Source organism: Podarcis vaucheri (genome assembly GCF_965113315.1).
Source record: "Podarcis vaucheri genome assembly, chromosome: 11".
NCBI classification, from domain to species: domain Eukaryota; kingdom Metazoa; phylum Chordata; class Lepidosauria; order Squamata; family Lacertidae; genus Podarcis; species Podarcis vaucheri.
The window spans coordinates 23,477,660-23,504,149 of NC_138749.1; the positions used below are offsets into that span (position 1 = coordinate 23,477,660).

Sequence of the window (26,490 nt, forward strand, 5' to 3'; positions counted from 1 at the left end):
CTTGATAGATCTGGGGCAAATAACTCTCACAACCTTATCAACATCACAGGATTGTTGTGATGATGCAGCAATATAATCCGGTTTATCGTTTACTTTGATCAATCTTAGCAGGAACTTTCCTATATATTTCAAGATCGGTCAGATAAATGTAATACATTCATATTTTGTTTCCCAGTTATGCTGTCTGAGGCAAAACAATGACTTGAAAGTTCAGCTGAATATGAGTGGAAAATATTTTATTTGGATGGATTATAGATTCATTGCTGGTATCTAAAGACTGAACAGAGTTCTTGTAGCTTCTGCAGTACATTTAAAAAGTGGGGAGAGAATTCAAATTCTGTAAAGAAGACGAAGGCAAATGGATGCTTAGAAAGAGGAAGACTCTGCAGGAGAGAAGTTTTTCGAAGATTTAGGCTTATTAAAAAGTAATGGTTATTTTATTTTTCCTTATTATATCTTTTGTTCTGAAGAACGTACTTTTAAATTCTTGATGTGCAATGCTAAATATTTATTTGTGAAAGACCTTTAACATTTTTCTCTCAAGGTTTGGTACATACTCAATTCAGGCACATGATGTCAATGCAAAAGAGAATGGGTTCTAAAGGATTAATGGAACTCCAGAACTAATGGCTTCTACAAATACTGATTTGTAATTTGCTCTCTCAAACTCACCTCATGAGCAATAATCAAAGAACAGCAATTTTGTAAAATGTATTGCATCAAAATACCATGATGTAGATAAAAATCCTATTGATAATTATGTAGCACATATACTTTGGCAAAGAAAAGTCTCCTGCTCCCCAATTGCATATTCCTAAAGAGAACTAAAACCTATTCCATAAATTCAAATTCTGCTCTTGAAAACATAATCAAGTCAAGTTCACACTTTCTCTTTGACATATATCACATTAATACTGAAACCATTTATGTTGATGCCACAGTTTAAAAACATTCCAAAAAGGGCCACCCAATTTTATTGTCATTTTTACAATGCATTCCTATTCTTCACAGAATGACATAGAAAATATATGCAAAGTCCAAGCAGTTTCCACATGATAGTATTATGCTCTTTTACAGTTAGCATGTTCTTTACTTTAGATATAAATTTCTTCTTCCAATTATTGTGGTTCTGTAGTTGCAGCCAAATTCTTGTTTCAGGTAGTGTTTTCTGTTTTTATCAGTTCTTTGATGATGTTCAAAATCTTATCATCTGGGGAATAGAATGACAATAAGTACCAAAGAATGGAAAATTCAGCCATATTTCCCAACCCCATCAAGAACTATGATCGTGTATTGTAGATTGTCACGCTGTACCCTGCCTGCTTAAAGCAGCACAAAGTATCATGAGGACTGAAATGATAAGGAAGTGAAGTTCAGCCTCTTCAGATCTGGGATATTAATGTACCTGAGGTTGCTTGATTATTCACAAATTAGAATTGTGCACACAATTAAATACATGGACCATAGATACAGAGTTTTCAGGTTATGGTTTAAAAACCCTTCTTGTGTTTAAAATAATAGGTTGGAATATAATCCCAAGAGCTATCATGTTTATATTTCTAACAGTGAGTTCATCTATTTAATTTTTCTAGCATCAATCACCAAATGCCACATTTTAAATCCTGCCACACATTGATTCACAACTTGATTCCTATGTTGAGGTATTTGCCTAAAGTAGTTGAGAGATAACCATCTGCAGCGGCCAGTGCTAACAATTTTGTGCATTCAGATTGTTAAGCTATTGTTATGGTTATTTAGTGTTTGCAGTGATGTCCAATCTCCCTCAGTTTTTGCTCAGAAAGAAAAACTTGCATAAAATTGAGAAAGTGTGCCAAGGAATTTGGACACATTAAGCTGTTGAACATGAAAGAAAGTGAACTGATGAGAGGCCTTGTTATCTGAAGCCATGCTATGTACACACAATGCACTGTGTGTGTCTCATGCTAAAATAAACTCGGGCAAAATCAGAAATGGCACTAGTGTGCTTGTTACACTGGAAATTTGAGCTGCTAAGTCACCATTCTACATAATGAAGGTGGTTTTTTTTAAGGTTTGTAGTTATCTTGTTTCAGTAAGAGTTTACCTTAATCAGTTTTGTATTTTATTTTGGTAACTTATCCACAGAGAACTACTCTACTCATGTTCAACGAAAGGCACAATGCCAAATTAAAAAATAAGTTCACACTAACGTTTACCTGCATCTCTGTGGAATGTATTTGTTTCAATAGATGGACCCTTTCTGAGCACACATTCCTTTGTGTGTATGAAAGATAGGTCCCTTTATTGAAATAAATGTAGGAATCCTTAAGGGAGAAGTCCATGGGTGTATGGGGACTCCTGCATCCAAACGTAACTGAAATATTGCAACACACTAGCTTACATCAAGAAAGTGCTCAGAGCTGAAGAAAGCTGTGCAAAATAGTGACCTCCCCACCCCCAGTGGTATATGATATTCATCCATCATACATAAAATCTAAGAGAATGATGCATTTGTTTTGCTATTCCACAAATTTTACATATACTGAGTTCAATATTTTTATGGCTGCGCTGGGGATGGGGAATTACCTTCAAGTGACATTTTAGGGTTTTCAAGTTTTTGCTTTAAAACAGACTCGATGAGTGCTCTCAGTTGCTTGAAAATCACTGCGATTTTGACAGGAGCCTGCAAGAATAGGAATATTAAATCTTATATTTCCCCTTCGGAACAGTTTGTTAATAACATATCAGATCTTAAAAATTTGCTGTTGAAAACCAACCATGGTTTGCTGGAGTGAGAACAAGTGATGGGACCTTCCCATCCCTCCTTTTGCATGCCTAGATTGAGAGAAAACTGATTTGCTATATCAGTTTCCTGCCACATCCAAAATCAGGATGATTTTATCTGATTTGTAAAGCAGGTTTATAAGAAGCATTTAAACTGGTTTTCTGGCTCTGATGTAATGGGGAAACTGTGTTTTAACAAACTGGAAATCTTCTCCCAACCTGGGTGGATAAAAGGGGAACTAAACATACCTGAAAATGGATCCAGCCATCAACAGACAAAAGCCGTTCACGATGCAATACTTCTATGTCTCCGCCGAAAAGCAAAATTGGGAAGGGGGAAATCAAAGTAGTTTCTTTCAAGTACACCTTGGCGTATCTTATCTGCATGAAAAACACAAGCACAAATAATTATGTTACTTGACTCAACTGCTGCTTCTGATATAGCAGAACATCATTGTTCTGCCACAGGGAATTGTTACACACTGCCCTTTGAAAGCATGTTGAACAATTACAGTGGTACCTCGGGTTACATACGCTTCAGGTTACATACGTTTCAGGTTACAGACTCCGCTAACCCAGAAATAGTACCTCGGGTTAAGAACTTTGCTTCAGGATGAGAACAGAAATCGTACTCTGGGGGCACGGTGGCAGCAGGAGGCCCCATTAGCTAAAGTGGTGCTTCAGGTTAATAACAGTTTCAGGTTAAGAATGGACCTCCGGAACAAATTAAGTACTTAACCCAAGGTACCACTGTACACCAAATGCCATGGATCACAATGAAAATTTGACGGTAGCAGTTCCCAAACCTTTTCTCCCACGGATGATGTGAAAGTTGATGAAGGTCATGGGCAGACCACTTAATGATTGTTCTGCCTCTTGTGGCAATTCTAAAGCACTATGCTAGATGCTGTATTTTTTTTATTGCTTCTTTTACTTCTTATAGTACTGTATTTTTTACTTCTTATTGTACCGTATTTTTCACCCTATAACGCGCACCGGCCCATAGGACGCACCTAGTTTTCAGGGGGGAAATCAAGGGAAAAAAATATGATTTCCCCCCGCAGTTCTGGGAGCAGCGGACAGGCTGCATGCAGCTGTGCGCTACTCTAATACCTTCTCCCTGCTTTTGCAGGGGGTGGAGGAATTCCCCCACCTCCCACGAAAGCCCACAGGAGGGAGAAAGGACTGACTCAGCAAGTCAGTCCCTTCTCCCTCCTTGGGGAAAAGCCCCCACGAACTGCGCGCTCTTTAAAGGCTGCACGGCTTCTGGGTGCTTTTGCGGGAGGTGGGGGAATTCCCCCATCTCCCGCAAAAGCCCACAGGAAGGAGAAGGGACTGACTCAGCCAGTCAGTCCCTTCTCCCTCCTTTGGGAAAAGCCCCCAAGAGCCGCGCAGCCTTTAAAGAGCGTGCAGCTCAAAGTGGGGTCGGGGAGCAGCGCAAAGGCGTCACTCGCCTTCCCGCTGCCCCCCATCCTCTGGGGCTGGCGATGGGGGAAGCGCTGCGCTCTCCCATCACCAGCCTGAAAGCCGGGTTGGAGAGTAGCGGGAAGGCGTCGCTTGCTTTCCCACTGCCCCCTATCCTCTGGGGCTGGTGATGGGGGAAGCGCTGCGTTCCCCCACTGCCAGCCTCAAAGGGCAGACTCTCCTGGCTTCAGCGAAAACAACGCGAAGCCTCTGGAGCAGGATTCGGAGGCTTCGCGTTGCTATCGCTGAAGCCAAGGAGCCTGCATTCGCCCCATAGGACGCACACACATTTCCCCTTCATTTTTGGAGGGTAAAAGTGCGTCCTATAGGGCGAAAAATATGGTATTTTATTGTATTCAATTCGAATTCCATAAAATTTACACTGCAATAAAATAAATAAAATAAGCAATAAAAATACATTTAAAAATCAACACGAATATTTAATGCAGACATGCTGTGGACCACCTGAATGAAGCTTCCAGATCTCTAGTGGTCTGTGGACCATAGTTTGGAAACCACTGTTTTACAAAGTACCATAGATCTAAGATGTTGTAGGTCATGCCCACTTAAACCAAGGCGAGAAATCCTGGTCCTAAATAGCATATCGTTTTCCTAGCACTGCAAGACATCTAACTCAAGATTTGTTGCGCCATTCCCTCTGCTTGGCAGAATGTTGCAGATCTTACCTTTTCTTGATATATCAACCACCCATAGGTTTGCAGGTCCCTGTTCACAGAGGAAGGGTGAACTTGGGCTTTACCCTGAGCAGTCTCTGTTATGCATGCCAGCTTCTCGGTGATATCTACAGACTTGGTGTACATTATCTTCCCCACATTGTCATAAAGCCCAGCAGTCAGCACAGCTTTAAGGAGGACCATTTCTTGCAGCGAAAGGGCGTGTGTCCCTTCATGGTGACAGGAGGGCGCTGCAAATCCTGCTGCCCGCACCACCCTGATTAGCTCTTTTTTAACATCCTGAAATAGATGCAAATGGCAACATTTTAACAATTCAATCACTATTCAACAACAGATTTTCCAACAATGGCAGCCTATTTTCTTTTAGTTTATCAGGTAAACTACACTCGATTAATGAAGATACTAAACACATTTACATAAAAGGTGAGAAACCTGATTGCATTTCATTTTAGCTTCTAAATATATTATAAACAGATAATAAAATTTATGATTTCTGCATGGTGTTTCTATTATTAGTTTAGTTATTAGCCTATAAAGTTCAGGGCCAAAATATCACGCATTACTACAGAATTTTAGAGCATCGGTTGCAAAAGGAGTTCTAAAGCAATCAGAAAGAGACAATGGAGTTTAGCCCCATCTATTTTGCATTATTTGCATGAAAACAGATACCACTTTCTCCAATGATGTTTAGGGTTATGGTCATTTTAGTTGCTAGATGAGAACATTAAGGCCCCATTCCACTTGAGCTTGTCAATGGTTTTAGCAGTTCTAGTTTTTATCTGTAAGCTGCCTCAAGTCCTATCAGGGAAAAGGGCAGGATAATAATAATAACAACAATAATAATGTGTGTGGACATGTGGTGTTCTCCCCACCTTGTGAGTTCATTTAAGCCACTTATACATCCCTAAACAAGGCTGAAGTGTTTTAAATGGCAAAATCTTTGCTGGTACCTCCAGAGTTAATAGCGAAGTTCTGTTGAGGAAATTTCTCCTGCAGTAAGTCATTTCAGCGCGGTATCCTCCTTCATGACGAGCTTTCTTCCATCTAGGCAAAAGAACAACAACCAGCTCTCCTAATTATTATAATATAAAAACTCATGATGCAAGAACACAAAAGAGTCACAGTCAAGGAATATGGGAAGTGGTGCTTCAGAATGGAGCATGCTTAGTCCTCATGAGGCTGTTTTTGGGGTCCCCCCTTTCCCTTCCCTAAATGTTCTTGTAGCTCTGCAAACTTTTGTGCTTCCTTGATACCTTCCCTCTTTTGTGGGGGTACAGTATTATAGCACGGCTGCAGTTCCTTGGTTGGAACCCCTCCTTTCCCCAGTTAGCACTATGACAGCTGCAATTGCAACATAGACCATTTCTGTTGACACTAAAGGCAGTTTCTTCTGAAACAGAAGACAAAATGAGCAGAGAATTCGGCTGCCATAACTCTGTATACTTTGTACTTCCCCAGTTTCAAAAGTGTAGCATAGCACTATGACAGTAATGGGAGGGAAGACTAGTTAAGTGAACCCTAAGCACCTTGTATAGTCTGGATAATAAATAATAACGAAAGGTTTATCACAGAATGCATTCTTTTGATCAAAATGCTTTAGGAAAGAATACTTGAGTTACCCCAGATATGCCTGGTAAATTGTTAAGTGGTCTGAGTTTGCCAAAGCCAGAGATGATTTCGCAAGGTCTGCTTCATCTTTTCTTCCAATTGGTGTAGTAAATGGAGATTTTTCTGTCATTACTGCAGCGAGAGTGGCCTGCAAACCATAGTAAGATATGATACATTAAATCCAATAGCCATTACATCTTTATTCCCACCGGTATCTATTTCATTAAGTTTGCATAAGATCAAGAACCAAAGTGATTACACCGCCACAGAACTCTACTACACAATTCAAAGAATTCAAAGAGTTGGAAGGGACCTTGAAGATCATCTAGTCCAACCCCCCCCAGCAATGCCGGAATATGCAGCTGTCTCTTATGGGGATCGAGCTTGCAGCCTTGGTGCTTTCAGCACCATGCCCTAAGCAGCTGAGCTATAATTCGTCAGTGGAAAAATGAAAGCAAGGAGCTAGCATTACATGTGATCACAGATTTCTGAAAGATTTGGAAAGTGAAAGGCAATGGCACATAAAAGCTGCCCAGATCCATCTCGTTCAACCTTCTGTTTCTTAAAAAATGCCAAGTTGGAAATTTCTGAAACCTCCTAAGTAAGGCATGATGAGGACAGCTATTTTCTTTATCCTTAATTGAGCAATGTCTCAAATATATTATTGAAAAATACATCCTATTTGGGTATTGTTACAAACTTCAGAAAGTGGCACACTCTAGTTTGCCCTGAAACAGCTAAAGTGGTGTGTAGATGTGTAGATAGATAGATAGATAAATAGAGTGGTGCCTTGGTTCTCAAACAACTTGGAACCCAAACACTGCAAACCCGGAATTAAGTGTTACGGCTTATGAACTTTTTTCGGAAGCCGAACATTCTCTGCTTTGAGTGTTATGCTTCCGATTCGAGTGCCACACTTCCGTTTTGAGTGTTACTCTAAGGTTTGTCTGTTTTTGCTATTTATTTTGCATTTTTGTTTTTGCAGCTCTTTTTTGTTTCGTTTTTGTGACTGTGTGGAACTCAGTTCATCTACTGACCGATTGATTGTGTAACTGCAGTACATTGTTTATTGCTTTCCTTTTATAGATCAATGGTCTCATTAAACAGTAAAATTCATATTAAATTGCTGTTTTAGGGGTTGTTTTTAAAAGTCTGGAATGGATTAATCCATTTTGCATTACTTTCTATGGGAAAGCACACCTTGGTTTTGGAACGTTTTGGTTTTGGAACGGACTTCTGGAACGGATTAAGTTTCAGAACCAAGGTACCACTATAGATATATGCCTTAAGACGATAACAGGTCCTCAATATTAACAATTATTTTGCAAGCACTGATACTGTCTAAAGTTTAGAAAATATTCGATGTAATGGCGGTCAACTTACCACTGGTTCCAAGCAGCCAAAAATAGCACCAAATATCAACATTTTACCAATCTTTACATTGACTGGTAATGCTGCAAGATGTTGGCCTAAAGGAGTCAGTTTTGGCTCACTTAATTCACAAGCCCCAATCTTCCGTAGAACGTTCATGGCATTGCCAACTACTTGAGGCTGAGGTGGGTCTAAAGCCTTGGAGAGGAAATCTTCAGGAGAGCCAAGATTACATTTCTGTAGATGACCCAAGAGCAAGGAAGAGATAAATGCATCTAACAGCATCCTATAATAATAAAGTATAACTTTATGGATATATGTCCTCCACCAAAATACACATTTCCTAAAAAATATTCTTCTTTACAGTACTTGCATTCATGTGCATGGCAATATGAAACTTTAACATCTGTTCCTGCCCTCTGCCTGCACGGATCAAATAGGTGCTTAAGACATAAATAAACTTTTCCATTTTCCCCCTGCAGGCCTTCAGAAATCAAACCCAGCCTCTTATGCTTTCCCGATAAATCAGAAGTATTAATAATTGAAACAGAAAAGCTCATACCATGATGTGAAGGCACAGTTCTTCCAAGGGCACCCGCAATATTTCTGGAACAGAGTAGTCTGCAAAACTCTCAAATCTGCAAAAAACACAAAGGAGAGATGCAGTAAGATGTGGTTCATATTGCTAAATCTGCCATGAGATTATGTACACAGGCGTAACACAGCGTTAACTAAGCTGGCGGCCATTTCATTGACTGAGGGTACTGGAAAACACAACAATAGTGCAAGTTAGTTCTAATCAAGATCTGACTAGCTTGGGCTCTGCTAATTCTATCAAATGCCTGTCAATGTCCATTGTGAAACTCACTGTGGGTGAAAGGGCCTTTTTCACTTAAGTACTATGCAGAGAAATATTTGGGGGGCAGAATACATGTAGTCATTTAACAGCCAAGTGAAGTACCATAATAGATTATTTGCAATCATAGAATCATAGAATCATAGAGTTGGAAGAGACCACAAGGGCCATCGAGTCCAACCCCCTGCCAAGCAGGAAACACCATCAGAGCACTCCTGACATATGGTTGTCAAGCCTCGCTTAAAGACCTCCAAAGTAGGAGACTCCACCATCATAAGTACTACTTGCTTAGCGTCTAAATCTTGATGGCCAAGACAGCCTTACCTATCTCTGGTGTACATTCGGAAGCAAAATCCATCCCTCACGCGACCAGCTCTCCCTTGACGTTGTAGTGCGCTAGCTTTACTGACAAACGTCTCCTCCAATGAGCTCATTTGACTGCTTTCGTGGTATCTGGGTTAAAGGGAATGAAACACAAATTTCCATTAAAGCGTCTACGTTAAAGCCATGTTAAGAACTTTCTCTGCAAGCAGATCTGCAAGCAGATTCTGCAAGGTCTGCTTCACCTTTTAGTCTAAGTGGAATATTTCTACAGTCACATCAAACTAGTTGCAATTACAGATGCCTATTGACCTTCGTAGAATCTACCTCCAAACGGACCATGGTGTTTTAAATGGCACCTTTAACCTAGGTTGTGGGTGCAACAATGGAATGGCTAGGCACACTTTTTTATAACAAGAATACAAAGCTGAAAATGAATGAACTGCAGCTAAAATATTATGTTCGTTTTTCAAATGCTCTACCCCACCCCTAATGCCCACCCCCTAATACTCTTAAGAGGGTCTCTTTTCTGGTCTTGAAAGAGTAGCCGGAAGTGGGTAGGCAGAAAAAGGTCCACCTTTCCTTCCACTCTGTAGTTTTAATCTGAAATCTTAGACACAGTACTGCACCCAGAGCTCAGAAACTGCTCATGCTAATGAAATTCCCTGTCGCAAAATGTGCCTAGAACAATGGGAGTTTTGAGCACTGCGCTCACATTACAAAAGCACTTCAATACCAATTGTCAACACTGAGTGTTACCTATTTTCCTTTGTCCTTCCAGCGTCAATTACAAAAACAACATCAGGTATAGTAATACCTGTTTCAGCAATATTCGTGGCCAAAACAATCTGTAAAAGAAACAAAAAAATTGTTAAGTGTTTCATTGTTAGTGTGCTGCCAAAGTTTTCCATTGTTATGGGAGGGGCGGTCCAGCTTTTTATACATTGGATGGAATGTTAATATTTCATATGACTGTTTTGTCAGAACAGCTGATGTATTTATTATGATGCTTTCAAACTAGGGTCTAGGGTGCTCCAGCAAACCACCATGCAGTAGAATCTAGGTAAAGTCACTCTGTATTTCATCATGAATCAATATAGATGATCTTCTTCATTCTCAGCAATGCAATTTATTCATTTCTGAAGACTTTACTAAAAGCACTATGAACACCCACTTTCCATCTCCTGGAGAAACATTACTTTGCCCAGTAACTATCATCCCTCACTTCTGAAAAATTATGCATGCCAATTGCCATCAAATTGTATGCATATTTATTCAGAACCAAGCTCCATTTTGCTAAGAGGGACTTGGTTCCAAATAAAGGTGCAAAAGATTGCCACCTTTGAGGAAGTGATCTTGCTTATTACCCACACATTGTGCACGGGCAGACACGATTCTATAGCATAAAAGGGATGCGGGCAGCATATGTACAATTTGGCACCATCAATCATGTTTTGAAACATGTGAACTGAAGGCAGTCTGTTACGCCGATAAAGGGAGGAGGAAACATCAAACTGGAACGCAATATGAGACAGACAGAGTGTAGAGAGTTATATAAACCATACCTTTCTAACACCAAACGGGGGCAATGTAAAGGCAGCTGCTTGGTCTTGGGTGGAGAGAACAGAATGCAGTGCTATTAACTGGTGCCTGAAAGGATTGTGTAAAAAACAACAACACTGAATGACTGTGTGTTTATTTCTAAGACTGCATGTCTTAGACATTATGCAAAGTAAACAATGGCCATTATGCTAATTCATATGTCGACCCATTTTAGAATTAACTCAAGAAAGGCTCACAGGGCTGCATTTTAGCAGTGGCGTAGCGTGGGTTGTCAGCACCCGGGGCAAGGCAAGTAATTTGCGCCCCATAACCCGTGGATTTGCGCCCCATAACCCGTGGATTTGCGCCCCCTAACCCCCAGATGTTGCACCCGGTGCGGCCGGCCCCCCCTGCACCCCCCACGCTACGCCACTGCATTTTAGAAAATACGGCTTGAATGCTTCCACCTCCAACTTATGGCTTCTTAAAAGTTTGGGAAGGCAAAATCCCATGCACATACAGCTTACCATATTTTCAGGCTTATATTTCTTTCAGCACCTTCAACCTTCCTCCAACATCATTGCCCTGACTCATCCAGCATGGTCTGCAGCAGGTGGTGGGAACTTTTGGCCCTCCAGATATCGCTGAACCTCAGCTCCTGTAAGCCCTAGCAAGCAAGGGCAATGGCCAGGGATGATGGGAGTTGTAGTTCAACAGTGGCAGCTCAATCTGAATGGCCAAGGGTTCCCCACACCTGAACTGAACAATGGTTACATTAGCAGTTCCTTAAAAGTGTTGCAGAAACATGAATATTTTTGTCCATCGAATAAATGATAGCAAAGGGGGCTTCTCTGGAGAGGGGAATTCTGGGTCCTGGCTTGTGCAGCATTTAAAAATTTATCCATTAAACAAGTGAGGCTCATCTTTTCAGCTAGCAAATTTGTTTAGCCTTTCCATAATCTATTTAAAATTACATACACACAGCACCTATTTCCCATGCAAACTGATCAGTGTTTTTCCAAGAATAATTAGTTTACCTCTCCCTTAGATTAAACCTTCTGTCAGTTGAAATGAGATCATGCAACTGTTGGATATGAGCAAGGCCTGGCAGAAAAATCAAGACAGCTCCTTCTACATTTTTGAACTGGGGAGTTCTGTCTATAGAGGAAACAAAAAAGAAAACAATTCACATTCAGATTTGTGGTTTTTTAAAAAAGCCAATACTCCATGGTTAGACACCCACTGTTCTACCATTAAGGAAAGCAAACAATTCAACATCATATTTATTTTATTTATTAAATTTATACCCCACCCCTCCCCCCCAAAGGAGCCCAGGGTGGCCATTCATACGCAGAACAATCTTCTGTATGCTAACTCAGAAGTCACATGGAGTTTAATGAGCCTGGTGTCCAGAAGAGCGTACAGCAGGGATGGGAGGTCCTTGTTTTTAGTCTGGGGGGCCCACATGGCAACGGTGGGTGTGGTCAGAGGCAAACAGTCCTTTTTATTCAAGAGAATTTGCATACTGCTAAATTGTCAGGACAGTTTACAAGAAGCTCTAAGCAGTTTTACAGTGGTAACTCGGGTTAAGTACTTAATTTGTTCCGGAGGTCCGTACTTAACCTGAAACTGTTCTTAACCTGAAGAACCACTTTAGCTAATGGGGCCTCCTGCTGCCGTCGCGCCACCGGAGCACCACCTCTGTTCTCATCCTGAAGCAAAGTTCTTAACCTGAAGCACTATTTCTGGGTTAGCGGAGTCTGTAACCTGAAGCGTATGTAACCTGAAGCGTATATAACCCAAGGTACTACTGTATATCTAAGTTAGTGGAGGGATGGGTGTGGCTGTTCCCTTTGCACAGCAAGCTGTGTTCCTGCATTGCAAAGCCAAGGTTTCTAAGCTACACACCCACACACACCCTCCTTCCATCCAGGCAAGAAAAGGCATTATGACAGGCAAGCGTCAAGGAGGGGGCCAGTGAGGAAGTGTGACCAAGGTCCAGAAAGAGACATCTAGAGCGCTGCATTTGACCAACGGGTGTGAGGCTCACCAATCCTGATACATAGGATTCTTGTTGGCATGCGTCTGCCTCAAGAGACAATGGTATGCGCCTCAGGGAGTGAAGTCAAACCTGAGAATCGCAGCGCCTGCTATGGCTGCAGAGATCAGTAACTTGTAACTGCCATTTTTGCTGCGTTAGCAGCACCGAAGTGACCCTTCTTGAGTACTGTTGTATGGACGTCCTGGGATGCCCAGAGAACAAGACCTCCAGATTTGTGTAAGGTTTACTCCTTAGTCTCTCCCCCCCTCAAACATGTCCCACAAGGACATATATTAAGGATAGCAGCCTTAACATATGGCATTAAAAAAACCGTTTTGGTCTGTAACTTTCTAACAGCTTTAAAAATAATTCCAAAAAGACATACCTAGGAATGCAAGCAACTCCAAGATGAGGTCAAAGTTTATCTTGTAGGGATTCATATAAAAAATGGCTTGACGGGTTCGACTGCTAAATTTTTGGTAGTAAGGTCCTAAATCAATACCTGGTGAAGACTGAACTGGAACATGTTCCTAAGAAAGGGTGGGGGGTGAGAAAGAACACTGGAAATATAAGTTCTGAAATGGGTTAACAAAATGGGTATTTGTTTATAGCTTGTTTTATAACACTGCAACGTGGATGACAAAATCATAAACATAGAAATGAAAAAACAGTATAATTAAAGCTGTATTAACTACGATTACTACATAAAACAAATACTTTACCTAGAAACTGAGGTCAAATGACACTGTTCAAAGACACATTTAATCTATGCTATATTTTGGAAAGTGGCTTGTCTGTTCTCTATGCAATTGGACATTTAGGATACTGCAACCAAATTTTGCACAATGATTCCTGAGATCAAGGAGGTTTTGGTCTATATTTGGATACAGTTGGATGCCATTTTGAATCACAATGGCAGACTGAATCTTTCAAAACTGTACTAATTTTTTTGGCTTCTTAGAATTCCCGAGCAATGCCAGGTATGAGACTTCTGGCTAAAAACATTTGTGGTAAGTCAAGATGCACAACCTCCAAATTCATGGGTCAGCAAACTTTTTCAGCAGGGAGCCGGTCCACTGTCCCTCAGACCTTGTGGGGGAGGCTGGACTATGTTTTGAAAAAAATATGAACGGATTCCTATGCCCCACAAATAACCCAGAGATGCATTTTAAATTAAAGGTCACATTCTACTCATGTAAAAACACACTGATTCCTCGACCGTCTGCGGGCCGGATTTAGAAGGCGACTGGGCTGCATCCGGCCCCCGGGCCTTAGATTGCCTACCCATGATTTAACTCTCCTGATCTGCCTTGGCTTACAGTGGGTGAAGGACCAACATGCCATTCCACAGATCAGTGGCGTAGCGTGGGTTGTCAGCACCCGGGGCAAGGCAAGTAATTTGCGCCCCCTAACCCGTGGATTTGCGCCCCCTAACCCTAACCCCCAGATGTTGCGCCCGGTGTGGCCGGCCCCCCCTGCACCCCCCACGTTACGCCACTGCCACAGATACAATGGGACTGAAACCATTAGCTGTCCAAAAAGACCCTTTATTATAAGGGTTTAGTAAGAGAGCCAGTGTTGAACAGCAGATAGAATTTTGGACTTGAACTGCTGAAACCTGGATTCAGATCCCTGAGGAGTCGTGAATCTCACTGGGTGACCTTGGGCCAATTACTATCCCTCAAATAACCTGCCACACAGGATCCTCATGAAGATAATAGGGGGCAACCTTATGTATGTTTCCCTTTGAAGAGAATATGGGATGCAAGTGTATCAGTAGCATGGTTATCGTACACACTCATCCTCTACGTAACAAGTTCAGAGAAGCCCATTTTGGGGTTCTTAAAATGCATGTTCAGAATCCACTTTCTAACTGTTCTGCACTGGGTTTTCAGTATGATGTTGAAATACAGTTCATGAAAGGAAATTGAATCCCCTGTGGAGAAAGCGTCTCACCTGGTATTTTGTAACTCCTCCTCCTTTGCTAGTAACATTTATTGTTATTTCCTCCTCTTCTTCCAAAAATTTCTGACAGTATTCAGAATCTTTCTCAAGGATAAAACCAGTTTCCTCTATCACATCTTCAACATGGAAAACCTAGAGTTGTGTAAAAAAGAATTATGCTTTGAACGTTACTTTAAACAAACTTCAGCAGGGTTTTGAGTATTATGAAAGGAAGGGACCAGCTTTGCTTTTTGTTGTTGTTGAAATAGGTACCTATAAAGGCTTATCTGAAAAATGGATAATTTAAACTTTGGCACAAGGCTCCTCTGTCCTGTTGTGCTGTGAAACTATACAAGAGCAGCTCATGTTAAACATTTTCTCCCCTCAAAACATGGGTTCAAGCAAAAATAAATCAAAAATACATTACTTGGTTCAGGTATAAGTTTAAAAACGTTATATGGCATTTCATTGAAGGGATAAAAGAAATATGGACACATGGCTTCCTAAGAAGATTTCTTAAACAAAGAGTTTTTTCAAATAAGGACTCAGGATTATAGCCTCTTGTTGCAAGAATAGGCAAAATTGGATTTTAATAGCACACCCAAGATATGAGTGCAATTGTATATTTACCTCTACAGGATAACTTCTTCCTGAAATTCTTAGTATGGGACAGTGAGTGAAATAGCTGGAGAATTTCTCACTGTCTACCGTGGCACTCATCAAAATTAGATGCAGGTCTGAACGCTTGTGCAAGATCTCTCTTAGGATAATTAGCAAGAAATCTGATTGAACACTTCTTTCATGGACCTTGAAAAAAACAGAATGGAAAGCGAGTTAATGAATGAGACAGAAGCAAGGGCTTTCTATAAAACATGTTGCTTTGCACTGTTCCAGTCTTCTGCAGGTAACTGTGAAAGTGTTGCTAACCTCATCCACTATAACATGAGACACGTTAGAAAGAAGAACATCTTCTTGCAGCTTTCGAAGAAGAACTCCAGTTGTACAGTAAAGCAATCTAGTGGCCTCGCCTGTTCGGGATTCCATACGGATTTGATAGCCACACATGGAATTCTTAATTTAAAAAGAAAGAAAAACAGATTAGTATACAAAGGGTGAGCCTGTAGTAAACTTATTACTGGCTGGATTTTGTGCTGGATTTTGAATCAAAAGTCTTACTCCTGGGTGTAGAAATGAAAAATCATGGGAGATTTTTCATTTCTACACCTGGGGAAAATTGTATGGATCTAGTTTTAAAATGATTGCTTTACAGAGTCTACCTATTTGACAAAAACACAGCACTCTTGGACTTAAGTCTCCTTAAACACTAAATAGCCAATGCAAGATGGTTTTTCAGTGGGGTTTGGTTTTTTGTTTACAGACTCCCAGCTAGTCTATCCTGGTGATGCTTTCTAAAAGGATATGCAATAGCTTCTCTCTGCAGCACTAATCATTTTTGCAAAAGAATACCAGAATATGAACAGTATAGCAGTCAGCCAGTCATTAGGAGAGATGCTTCAAGCGAAATCCACAGCAAGGAGGGGCTCTACTTGAAATCCCTATGATAAGAGGTCCCATTATAAACTGATAATTTGAAAAGGCCTAAGTCAGAGCACACAGCCACCCTCCCACAGGCAACTTACTCTTCCTCCAGGTCCACTTTCGCAGCCCAGCTCTTCACATACTCTGGTTGCCAAACTCACTGCTGAGATCCTTCGGGGCTGGGTGCAAACAATATTGCACTTATTCAGATTTCGTTCGTTATGCAGCAAGTCCTCCAACAAAAAATGTGGAACTTGGGTACTTTTGCCACTGCCTGTTTCGCCAGCCACAACCACAACTCGGTGCTTTTTAAGAGTCTCTATGAGGGCATGTCGGTACCTGAACACAGGTAACTGCTCCCTCTCCTTTAAAAGCCTCTGGTATCTAGGCGTATTCTGCAGTTTCTTAAAGAGGGTCCTAGCAGGTTCCAGGTCATCTGTAACTGGACTGTCGAGAGAGAGACCACCAAAGTCCTCTTCGGAAACCAAGTTCTCCCAAGAGTCTTCTGCATCTTCCAATATTTGGGGCTTGCTTTCCAGCGGCTGCTGGGGCTGTTGCTGTTTCAGCTTGTTTAGCAGTTTAGCAATGAACTGGTCACGGGGTTTGTTGGTTTCCATCTTGTTTTCTTCTTCCTTTTTCTTTTCAGTGTCACTCCATTCTAGCCAAACCTCCCTGTATGTGGGAGGAAGTAACTGATGGACTGACTGCGGAAGAGACAAAAAAAAACAAAAAACACTTTAACTGGGGAAATATGCACTGGACCTGGTAACAGGACGTTTACAGTGTGCATGTTTCCTGATCCACCAGCCTCCAAAGGGTACATGTTCACATACATGAGCTACCAAATGGTGAATTGGCAAGTATGAACCAACTCCTGTAAGGTGTGCTTCCCTGGGTTCCTTTGGGAGGAAGGGCAGATATAAATCTAGTAAATAATAATAATAAATGCAACTGAACGATTTTAAATGTTGTCTGCACTAGGAACAGTTTTCAGAGTTCAATCATATACAAAACCTCACCTGTCCTTTGGTTAATTGGTAAAGTGCTAATGTAGCAGCCAGGTGTTGAGCCTGCATGCTGTCCTCTGTAAGGATTGTTGGAATTGCTGTCATTGTTTCATCAGCCGACTTGGTAACTCTCACCCTTAAGAAGTTAAATCAAAGTGTATAAATTCATTTTAAGTCACACAGCAATCATATCTACTTTGAATAAAGGATGGCTTTCAACTGCAGGATTCAAAAAGTTAACCCTTCTACACATTTGGGATTTTAAGTGATACCACAGAGGTACAGTGGTACCTCGGTTTTCGAACGCCTCCATAGTCAAACGTTTTGGAACTCGAACACTGAAAACCTGGAAGTAAATGCCTCAGTTTTCGAATGTGCCTCGGAAGTCAAACAGGAAACATGGCTTCCATTTTGAGTTTTCCGTACTGAGGCTTCCATTTTGAAGCTTCCGCTTTCAGTTTTCAAACGTTTCAGAACTCGAACAGACTTCCGGAATGGATTATGTTCGAAAACCGAGGTACCACAGTTACCCCTCGTCCCACTTTATACTCCACATAGTCATGTGTTTGTTCTATTGTGTTTCAACAAACATCCTCATTTTAAAAATAATAATGGGGGGGGGGTTCCACTTAGCAACTCCATCCTAATAAAATCCTATGCTGATGGCTGAAGGTGGTGATGTTTAGAATGGTACACTGTTTGCCTCTTCACCTGCCTCCATCAGCAGAATTTCATGCAACTGTGATAGGGCATATATGTGTTAATCCAGCCCATACTTAAGAGAGAGAAAACACCTCCATCAAACTACTTAATCTGTACCAAATGCTGACTGGCTGAGGGTGGATAGGAATTAAAATTGGAACTGAAGGGAGGGTGGAATTAACATAGTACTTGGAACACTAACAGAAGCATTCTGTGCTATTTGCTAGGGACTGTGAGAGGCTGCTCAGGATCACCTTTATCAAAAAAGCATATGCAAAGACTTTGTTCCGCACTATGGAGTCACCATAACCTCAGTTTTGCCTCTGCCTCAGTTTTTCCAACTGGGGAAAAAAATCAGCCTTTTTCAAATACTTATTGTATGAATTAGACCGGCATCAAGTCCATCTGTTTTAAAGATGGGCATTTTATATGCATTCAGTAGACATATAGCAAGTCATTAAGTATCTATTCATAACCATACTAGAATTAATGGGAAAGGAATTAAAAATTATCAAGCAAAGTCAAAAGGAAAGTTAACATCAGTACATACCTACATTTCCAATATCTTCCTGCTGGAACTTTTTCAAAAGATGGGTTTGGGCACTTCGGATAATGTTTTCTGCACCAGTCAATCAAAAACTGTTTGGGAGATTTCCCAGTCCAGCTTCGAGCAGTATAATCAAAATTCCTCACGTCCTGAGGTTCTTTCTTTTTCACTAACATCAATCAATAAACCATTCATTATTTTGCACGACAACACAGAGGTCATTACCAGAATTAAAGGATGAATGATTTAAACACAGAACTATGCAAGTCAGCGTTGATTTATACTGCACAGCATTGACTGATTCTTGTGTTACCTGTTCAATCCCGACCACTAATTCAGACTCCACACAGGTCTTACTGTGATACGATTTATATACAGCCCCTTGCTAAGCCTCTAAACACATGCATACAGAAGGATCTCCCTTAGCCCAAAGGAAAGGGTGAGGAGAAAGCTTTTACTTGCGGGACAATGCACAGTTAATTCTGAACACAAAACACAGTGATTACCTCTAGCACCACTTCTTAATAATCCTATTAACACTAGGATGCCACATTGTGCAAGAATCCAGATGAATATAAATTGTAGAATCCTGTCCTATATCACATTTATGAAAAACCAGGGCAATCAGTTAAATTAAAGCTAGTGACTAGCGTGTATTTAGGGTCTTGTGTGGGAAAGCAAGTGTGGTGTAGTGGTTAAGAGCGGTAGACTCGTAATCCAGATGCCGCCGAACTACAAGTTCTATCAACCCTGGCCATGGGTTCGAAAGGAGTTGTAGTTCAGCTGGAGGCCTAAAAGTTTCCCAGATCTGCTCAAGGTAGTAAACCTACATCAGGCTAAATGACATGTCTTGCAGATGTTGCAGACTCATGTCAGAAAACCTGTTACCTAAGAAAATCACATCATGCCATTTTAGGGTTTCTCTTCCTTGCATTTCTACACAAGGATGGTGATTTATTCTAGATAATTCTTGATAAAGGTTTTATGTTGTTTTAAACAAACTGCTCCATACCTTTTTGTTCCTCAGGAGGAGCTTGAGGTTTTTCAAGCATGCGCAAATTCAATGCACCACCCGTTTCAAGAGGCACAGGAACCTTTTTCTTGTCACTTGGTTGGTTTGTAACTTTTATTGCAGGATTAAACACGGGGTGTTCTTCCAGTCCTGCCATTTCTGCCAAGAAGGAAACATAAGTCAGGTAAGACCTTGGCTACCATAGTGGGAAGGATAAAGAGGAGGGAGTGGATTGCATATCTTTAAATGGCTTGGGGGAATGTCTTTTTTGGGTTGAAGATCAGAAAATTCTCATTCCTATGTGTGTTAGTAATGTTTGAGAAGTGCCAAGTGGGCACGAGACACGGGTCTTGTCAGTCACATTATGAAAACTTCCCTGTGTGCATTTGTGTAACACAGAAAGACCAGGCTCTGAATTCTGAACCTGCAAGTATGAAGGAACTTATTTCGCTTTCCTTTGCACCAAGTGGAATGGGAGCAATTGCGCTTTTGCACACACAACTTGATCAATCTCATAATGGAAATAAAAAAGTCAATCATGTTTGTATAGCACCAACAGTAAACATGCTTCTTCACATTCAATACCAATAGTGTTTCCCCCCCAACGTGCTACAGATAAATGAATTTTGAGTGCTCCTACCTTGTTGAATGCGCCTTATTTTCTCTTGCGCCACCTTCTGTCCTTGCTTGTTTTTGTCTTGCTTGGAAGAACTCGCTTGTTCTTTTGCTTCCACAAGTTTCCCAGCCAAGTGTAAATATCTTTCATTCTGTTCCAGATGAGCTACTTAGTTATTATGCAAGTGCAGATTAAATGGCACACAGTCTACAACAGGAGTGGGGGACAGTTTTGGCTCCATGAGCCAGATTGGCCTCGTAGGGCCAAATCTGTGGTCTACCCACGGTGTCATTATGACAAGACATGATTGACAGCTGGGTGGGGATGCTCACCTGTCAAAACGACTTCCCCTCCAATCTCAAATGGGAAGAGGGAGAAGGCTTACAAAAGCATTTACAATCTCCACCCGCCTCCACAACACACTAAGATCAGAGTCTCTTCGTGACAATCTCACTCTGATCTTTAATCTCTGCTCATCACCACAACATCAGCTGAGAAGCGACTTTCTTTTTAGAGCTCTTTTAACTTACAAAGAGTGAAAGATGATGGTAAGCATTTTGTACTGCATCAACTCAAGAAAGTTGCTCTTAAGCACTCACAGTAGAGCTCTAGAACTATGAAAAGCATTTTCAGTTTTCTTAGGCCTGCGATTATGTAACAAGCTGCTCGATATGAATGACAAAGGACTCATACTTTAATGGATACTTGAGTACATGTAAACATAATGAGGTTGCGTTGAAATCAAGAAGTATTTAACCTAACACGGTGCCTGTTAAATTTGTTGAAACTGCCCATGCTTTTCAGCGAACAAAGATCTATATAAAATGGCCTATAAACTTACTGGATCAAATTTTTCTTCCTCCGAATTTTTCACAGATTCGCTGTTCTCCTCGTCACTCTGTTGGTCTGCATATTGCAATATCCATTCCTTCATGCTGATATCCTTGTGTTTTCCTGTGTTTACCTTTGGATAGTGTAAAAATAATTTGATAAGGAGAATATACATGAATTATTCACTCTCTATAATTAGCCATTCTCGATACGAGACAGGTGCTCTCTATAAAGAGATAGTCCTACTTTTTTTTATTCTCACTCTATCTATGAATGGAGAGAGGTTTTCTTTAAAGATCAGCTGATACTGATACACCTGTTTCTACCACTTCAGTCAGCGAAAACAGACCATAGATTAGAGTGAAGCGGTGCAATCCTTTGCATATTTAATTAGAATGAGGTTCCACGGTGTCTAACGGGGATTAATTGTTAGTGAGTTTAGGATTGCTAGCCTAAGGGTTTATTAAATTAAACTGTAAACAGGAACATGGCCTAGGAAAATATGAGATATCAACAAGTAATAATAAAACCTAAAATATTTTATTAGTTGTAAGGGAACCTCTTGATTTAATTCCTGCAAGTTAATTTATTTTAAAATATTCTCACTCTACTATTTAGGGCAAAAAAATCAATCAATCAATAAAAAATGAAAATTGACAAGTAGTTTCCTTACTCATTGATTTTGTATTTTTTAAGGCTTCAAAAAACCCTTCACACAGTTTCTCCATATCCAATAAAATACCTTTTTTTCATTGTCGTCTTCCTTCTTTTTATTGTTTGGTGCCTGGGGAGTTTCACTTCGAGGCAAAGGAGAATGGAATTTTGCTCTAGTTTTCTGTTGTTCTTCCCCAAACTGCTGACTGAAACCTTCAGGCAATGCATCTTTAAAAGAAAAGTTGAAATTTAATAATGCTTATGCACATGTTCTTTACATGTGCATACTATTGCTATGTTCCAGTATAGAAAAAGGAGTTTAAACCCTCCCATTATTTTCATTGAGTTCTACTCCAATAATAATTTCAACACTAATTGTTTGGTCCCAAAGTAAGTGCACTTAGTTCCAATATATATTCACTATTCTCCTCCTGCTGATCTCATGAAAACCTTTGTACCTATGCCCTATATTAACTGTTTCAACTAAATGAGGGCAAATATATGTTGTCTGAATTTTGAAACTGCCTGTTTTAATATGTGTAACACCTACTTGATTTTTTATTTAGCAGTTAAACTCTGTGCAATACAATAAAGCAGGCTTCCTCAACCTCAGCCCTCCAGCTGTTTCTAGGCCTACAACTCTCATGATCCCTAGCTAGCAGGACCAGTGGTCAGGGATTATGGGAGTTGTAGTCTCAAAACATCTGGAGGGCTGAGGTTGAGGAAGCCTGCAGTAAAGTAATTCCCCATGGTAGTTCCAAGTAGTAAGCAAGTGGTAGGTTACTAGCATGAATGCAAGCTTCTATAACTTTCTTAACTAATTGTAAAAGGAGGAATACATAAAGACAGGAAAAGGTCAATTTCAGTTGCAAGAAGCACTCTTAAACTTCAAAGCCAGATTTTTCCTTTATATTTACCATCAGAAAGGTTTAAGCACAGCCAGTCTAGTGCAGAATGCAGATCACCACCATACAAAATAGTATTTTTCATAGCTTCTTCAATATCTTCAGTCTTAAAAGAAAATCCTTGCAAAGCCATGTACACATCCTATAAAGAACAGTATGTTAAGGAAACAGAGGTTACTTGCCCCAGGCTTTTTATCTTGGAAACACTTGAAAAAGCAATCTCCCTTTACTGTTATTACATAGTTGTTTTATCCCACTGGAAGTGTAGTGCTGTTCCCAATGTGTAGGGCATGAGGAAATCCATACTCACTGGAAGCTACATGTGTGTGTCAATCAGAGGTCCTTGGGATCAGTCCCAAAAGCTTTGTATAATATGCTAAGTTAACAGTTCAAAGAGGTAGTCAGCTAGTATTGAGATGTTACAGAGGAACCCAACATTAGGGTTACCATATTTCAGAAAGTGAAAATCTGAATACAAATTTTTTTTGGGTGGGGTGGCGGTTGGTAAGCTTTTTTTTTTTTTAGTTTTGCCCAAAGTTGTTGATCTTTGAAGTTTTGGGTCTATTTTTAAGAGGTTCTCCAAAATCTAGACTTCCGTTGCCATGTGTCATGATTTTTCTGGATGTTTCAGCTATTTCCACCCAGACACTGTTTCCAACTGCCGTATTCCAGCTATGTCTGGGAAATTCCAGACGCATGGCAACCCTACCCAACGTTTTAATTATGTTATAGGGATTGGAGTGAACTGTGAGATCATGTACTCCTTCCCCCCACCCATCTACCCTCAACCACAAATTACCCATACCAGGCTTAAGGGCAATGCCAACACTGAGAAACTATGGTTAACATTAACTGTGTTCCCTTCTCAAGCAAGGCCTTCTCAAGCCAGCTTCAAATTCTGATTTCAAAAATTGATCTAGAATCTTAGTTTATATTGTCCATGGTTAAGGTTGGAAATGGTTTGGCAATGTGTGCTTGAGAAAGAAACTGAGTTCAACCACAAATATATTCTTGCACATATCTTTCAAAATAAATCCATAGCTCAGTGCATGTAGGAAGTGTAAGGTTCAATGCTCAGCATCTCCAGGTAGGGCTGGGGGGGTCCCTACCTAAAACCCTGGAGAACTGCTGCCAGTTAATGTACAGAATACTGAACTAGATAGGCCAATGTTCTGACCTAGTTTAAGGCCGGTTTCTTTTCTTCCTTGTTTGCTGATGAACAGTAGGACAAGGCTGAACACAACGAAAAAGTCTTCACTATCAATTTCAATGAAGATTTTTTTTTTAAAAAAGACACATGGAGCTATAAAAATCAAACTAACTTGAATTATGATTAAACCTTTTCAGTGACTCCCGTTCCCAAACATTTACTACGTTTGTTTCTCATACTTCACCTGTAATTTCTTTGCTGTAAGTCTTCTAGAAATCATTCCCTGTTCACCGCTTTGTTTCTTATGCTCATTGATTACACCAATAATTCTTTTTTCCAAGTTACTGTTAATCACTACCTGTGAAGGAAAAAAATTGTTACAACCAGAACAAGTTCTTGCAAACTGTTAGCTGCAGTGCATTAATAGCTGAGCACAATTGCAAGCCCATTGAAACAGAATATACACTGTGGCATGAATTGTTCAGATTACTACATGAAAAGATTGATGCACTAAATACGCATCTATGTAAGGAAATTACTTAATAGCGTGTGATGCTTTAAAGGTGAAGGAATGCTCAATATTACTTATGTAGAATATTTTCACTTCAGATTAGTCTAACATAACAAAACATGAGTCTTTCCCTTCTAACAGATGCCCTTACCTTAAGAATAGATTTATCTGCATTTGCGGAAGCACCAGAGTCAGATGATGAACCAAAGCTGTAGGTTTTTGGACCTGTGTAGCCAAACAAAAATTATTTGAGTAATATCATACAGAGGCAAAACTGACAGACAAAACACTGCTTTCCTGATATAAGTAACTGGAATACTTGTTTGTTATCAGTGTACTCCTTTTACATATACTAGACCATGCTGGAGTTAGAGCACAAGCAAGCGATGGCATGGGCAGAAATATCATTGACATCATGCCAACAACACATGAATAGTCTAGCGGACATGAAGCTTAAACATGGCTAGAATCACATATGGAAAGCTTACATGGGTAATTAATTATTATATATTTCTTTATACTCCAGCTTTTCCACGAATCATTAGAAAACATTAATATAAGTAAAATTAATGTATATGATTAAAAACATAGATAATTATAATAAAAACAGCAAAGCACCAACCCTTTTATTAAAAGCAGTCAGTTCCCCAAAACCTGTTGGAATAAGAAGGTTTTCACCTGCTGGTGGAAGGATAACAGAGAGGGAGCCAGAATCTGGGAGCATCTACCAAGAAGGCCCTCTTCCATTACCCTACCAAGCGTGCCTGTGTGGGTGGTGGGACAGAGAGAAGGACCTTCCCTAAAGATCTCAAAACCTGGGCAGGTTTGTATGTGGGAATGTGGTATTTCAGATAGCCCGGATCTCGGTTGCTGTATAGGCACTATGAACTGTGCCTGGAGTCAGACCCGTAGCTAGTGGAGCTGTTGTTAAGAAGGGAGCCACCTGCTGCCTAGAACCAGCCTGGGTCAACCACCCAACTGCTGTTCTTTGCGCCCTGCTGAAGTTTCTGAGCACTTTTCAGTGGCAGCTCCACCTACAGCTCATGACAGCAATCCAAACATATGGGCTTTCAAATGGCCTGGATCCTTAGTATAAAATCAGGTTACAAGAAGCAATATGGTAAGATGATCAGACTCAAGACTGATCTGGTCCAGCATTTCATCCTCACAACGGCCAAACAAGCTCCTTGGGGAAGCTCTCAGGAGGGACCCAAGCCCCACAGCAATCTCCCCATTTGTGACTCCCAGCAACCAGCCTTCAGAGGCAGCGGAGGGAGAACAGTAGCCATCGCGGCTAGTCCCAACCTTCCTTGCAGCCTGGGGAGGCAGCAACGGAAAGCGCTTCACCTGTCGGGTTTCTGCCTTAAACGAGCAGAGGGGAAGCTTAATGAATGCCCACTGAAATCCTCCACGGCACGCAACGGGGCTGGCTTCCGAGCAGGCGTGCGGAGATCCCTGCACCCTCCCGAAGGCGGGTACCTTGCTTCAGGCGCGGGTCCTTGCCAGCGGGGCTCGGGCGGGGCGCCGAGGTTCTCTTGCCGGCAGCTTCGCCGGCGGCTCCGGACTCGGTCGCGCCGGCGCCCACCGCTTTGGCCCGGGCTGCGGCTACCGCGGCGGGATGGACCGCCCCAGCCCCCGCGGCGCCGCTGCCGCCCTTGTGCTTTTTGTTCTTGCCGCCCATGCCCGACGCCCGCGCGCGCCCCTCTCCGCCGCGGAACCCGCACAAAGACCTCGCGCCGGCTCCGCTGGCATCCGGGCTCGGCAAGCCTCCCGCAGGGACAGCCGCTCTGATTGGGCCGCAGGCAGCTACGGGCACGTCCTAAGCTTTTGACTCGTGTTTACGGGCACTTCCGCCCAAAGGTGTACGCCACTTCCTGCCGTTTTCTAAGAGAACTTCCGGTTGCTCTCTTCCCCACCTTCCCAGCTCCTCTTCCGCTTTAAAAAAAACCCCCACCAACAACACTTTTCTGTCTCTACGCTCACAGCACAGAGACATAAAAAGTGAAGAGTCTTTGTAAGGCGGTTCTCTGGTTCTCGTGTCGCAGTTCTTGTAACGTGGGAGTCGCACTAGGATCCCTTGGGGGAAGAAAGGTGGATGTTAACTTTGACATAAAAAGAAGAAATATTCATAGCTGTCAACTTCCAGATTTGAAAATAAGGGATCAGCAGCCTCACCTGTCCCGGGGACAGTCTACGGGAGCTGGGGGCACTGTCATACAGTGGTTCCGCTCCTTCCTCCTGGGCCGTGTTCAGAAAGTGGTGGTGGGGGATGAGTGTTCAGACCCTTTCTGGGGGACAGGAGGCGGGCAGGTGTGGGGGATTCCCTGGTCCTGAATGGGGTAACCGTGCCCCTGAAGGACCAGGTGCGCAGCCTGGGAGTCATTTTGGACTCACAGCTGTCCATGGAGGCA

General features: G+C 41.4%; 1 protein-coding gene across 2 annotated transcripts; it reads right to left on the reverse strand.

Annotated features, from left to right (window-relative positions):
- Positions 1–219: 219 nt before the first annotated feature.
- DHX29 (DExH-box helicase 29) lies at positions 220–25,889 on the reverse strand. 2 transcript variants are annotated; one of them, XM_082241778.1, is made up of 27 exons: positions 25,559–25,889; positions 24,231–24,304; positions 23,813–23,926; positions 22,431–22,560; positions 21,602–21,741; positions 20,870–20,992; positions 20,053–20,179; positions 19,413–19,571; positions 18,404–18,569; positions 17,164–17,287; positions 16,246–16,848; positions 15,533–15,676; positions 15,236–15,412; positions 14,618–14,758; positions 13,047–13,191; positions 11,658–11,778; positions 10,644–10,728; positions 9,838–9,926; positions 9,082–9,210; positions 8,464–8,539; positions 7,914–8,138; positions 6,542–6,678; positions 5,873–5,966; positions 4,914–5,201; positions 3,013–3,144; positions 2,566–2,662; positions 220–1,210 (listed from the first exon to the last, which is right to left on the reverse strand). In XM_082241778.1, exons 1-27 carry the CDS (start codon positions 25,758–25,760, stop codon positions 1,155–1,157), a joined length of 4,098 nt encoding a protein of 1,365 aa, XP_082097904.1. In that variant the 5' UTR covers positions 25,761–25,889; the 3' UTR covers positions 220–1,154. The 2 variants fall into 2 exon arrangements, with proteins under 2 accessions (XP_082097904.1, XP_082097905.1); XM_082241779.1 differs by lacking the exons at positions 19,413–19,571; positions 20,053–20,179; positions 20,870–20,992; ... (3 more) ...; positions 24,231–24,304; positions 25,559–25,889 and having other exon boundaries at positions 18,408–18,542.
- Between the last annotated feature and the right edge of the window lie 601 nt (positions 25,890–26,490).

What these genes read in the sequence shown, in the direction of transcription:
- DHX29 (XM_082241778.1), bottom strand. Translation starts at nt 25,760, where the DNA reads ATGGGCGGCAAGAACAAAAAGCACAAGGGCGGCAGCGGCGCCGCGGGG. An exon ending in ACCAATTAACCAAAGGACAG is followed by an intron (nt 16,849 to 17,163) that starts GTGAGGTTTTGT and finishes TCTCTTCCGCAG; the next exon opens with TCAGTCCATCAGTTACTTCC. An exon ending in CTTCGCTATTAACTCTGGAG is followed by an intron (nt 5,202 to 5,872) that starts GTACCAGCAAAG and finishes CATCTATTTCAG; the next exon opens with GATGTTAAAAAAGAGCTAAT.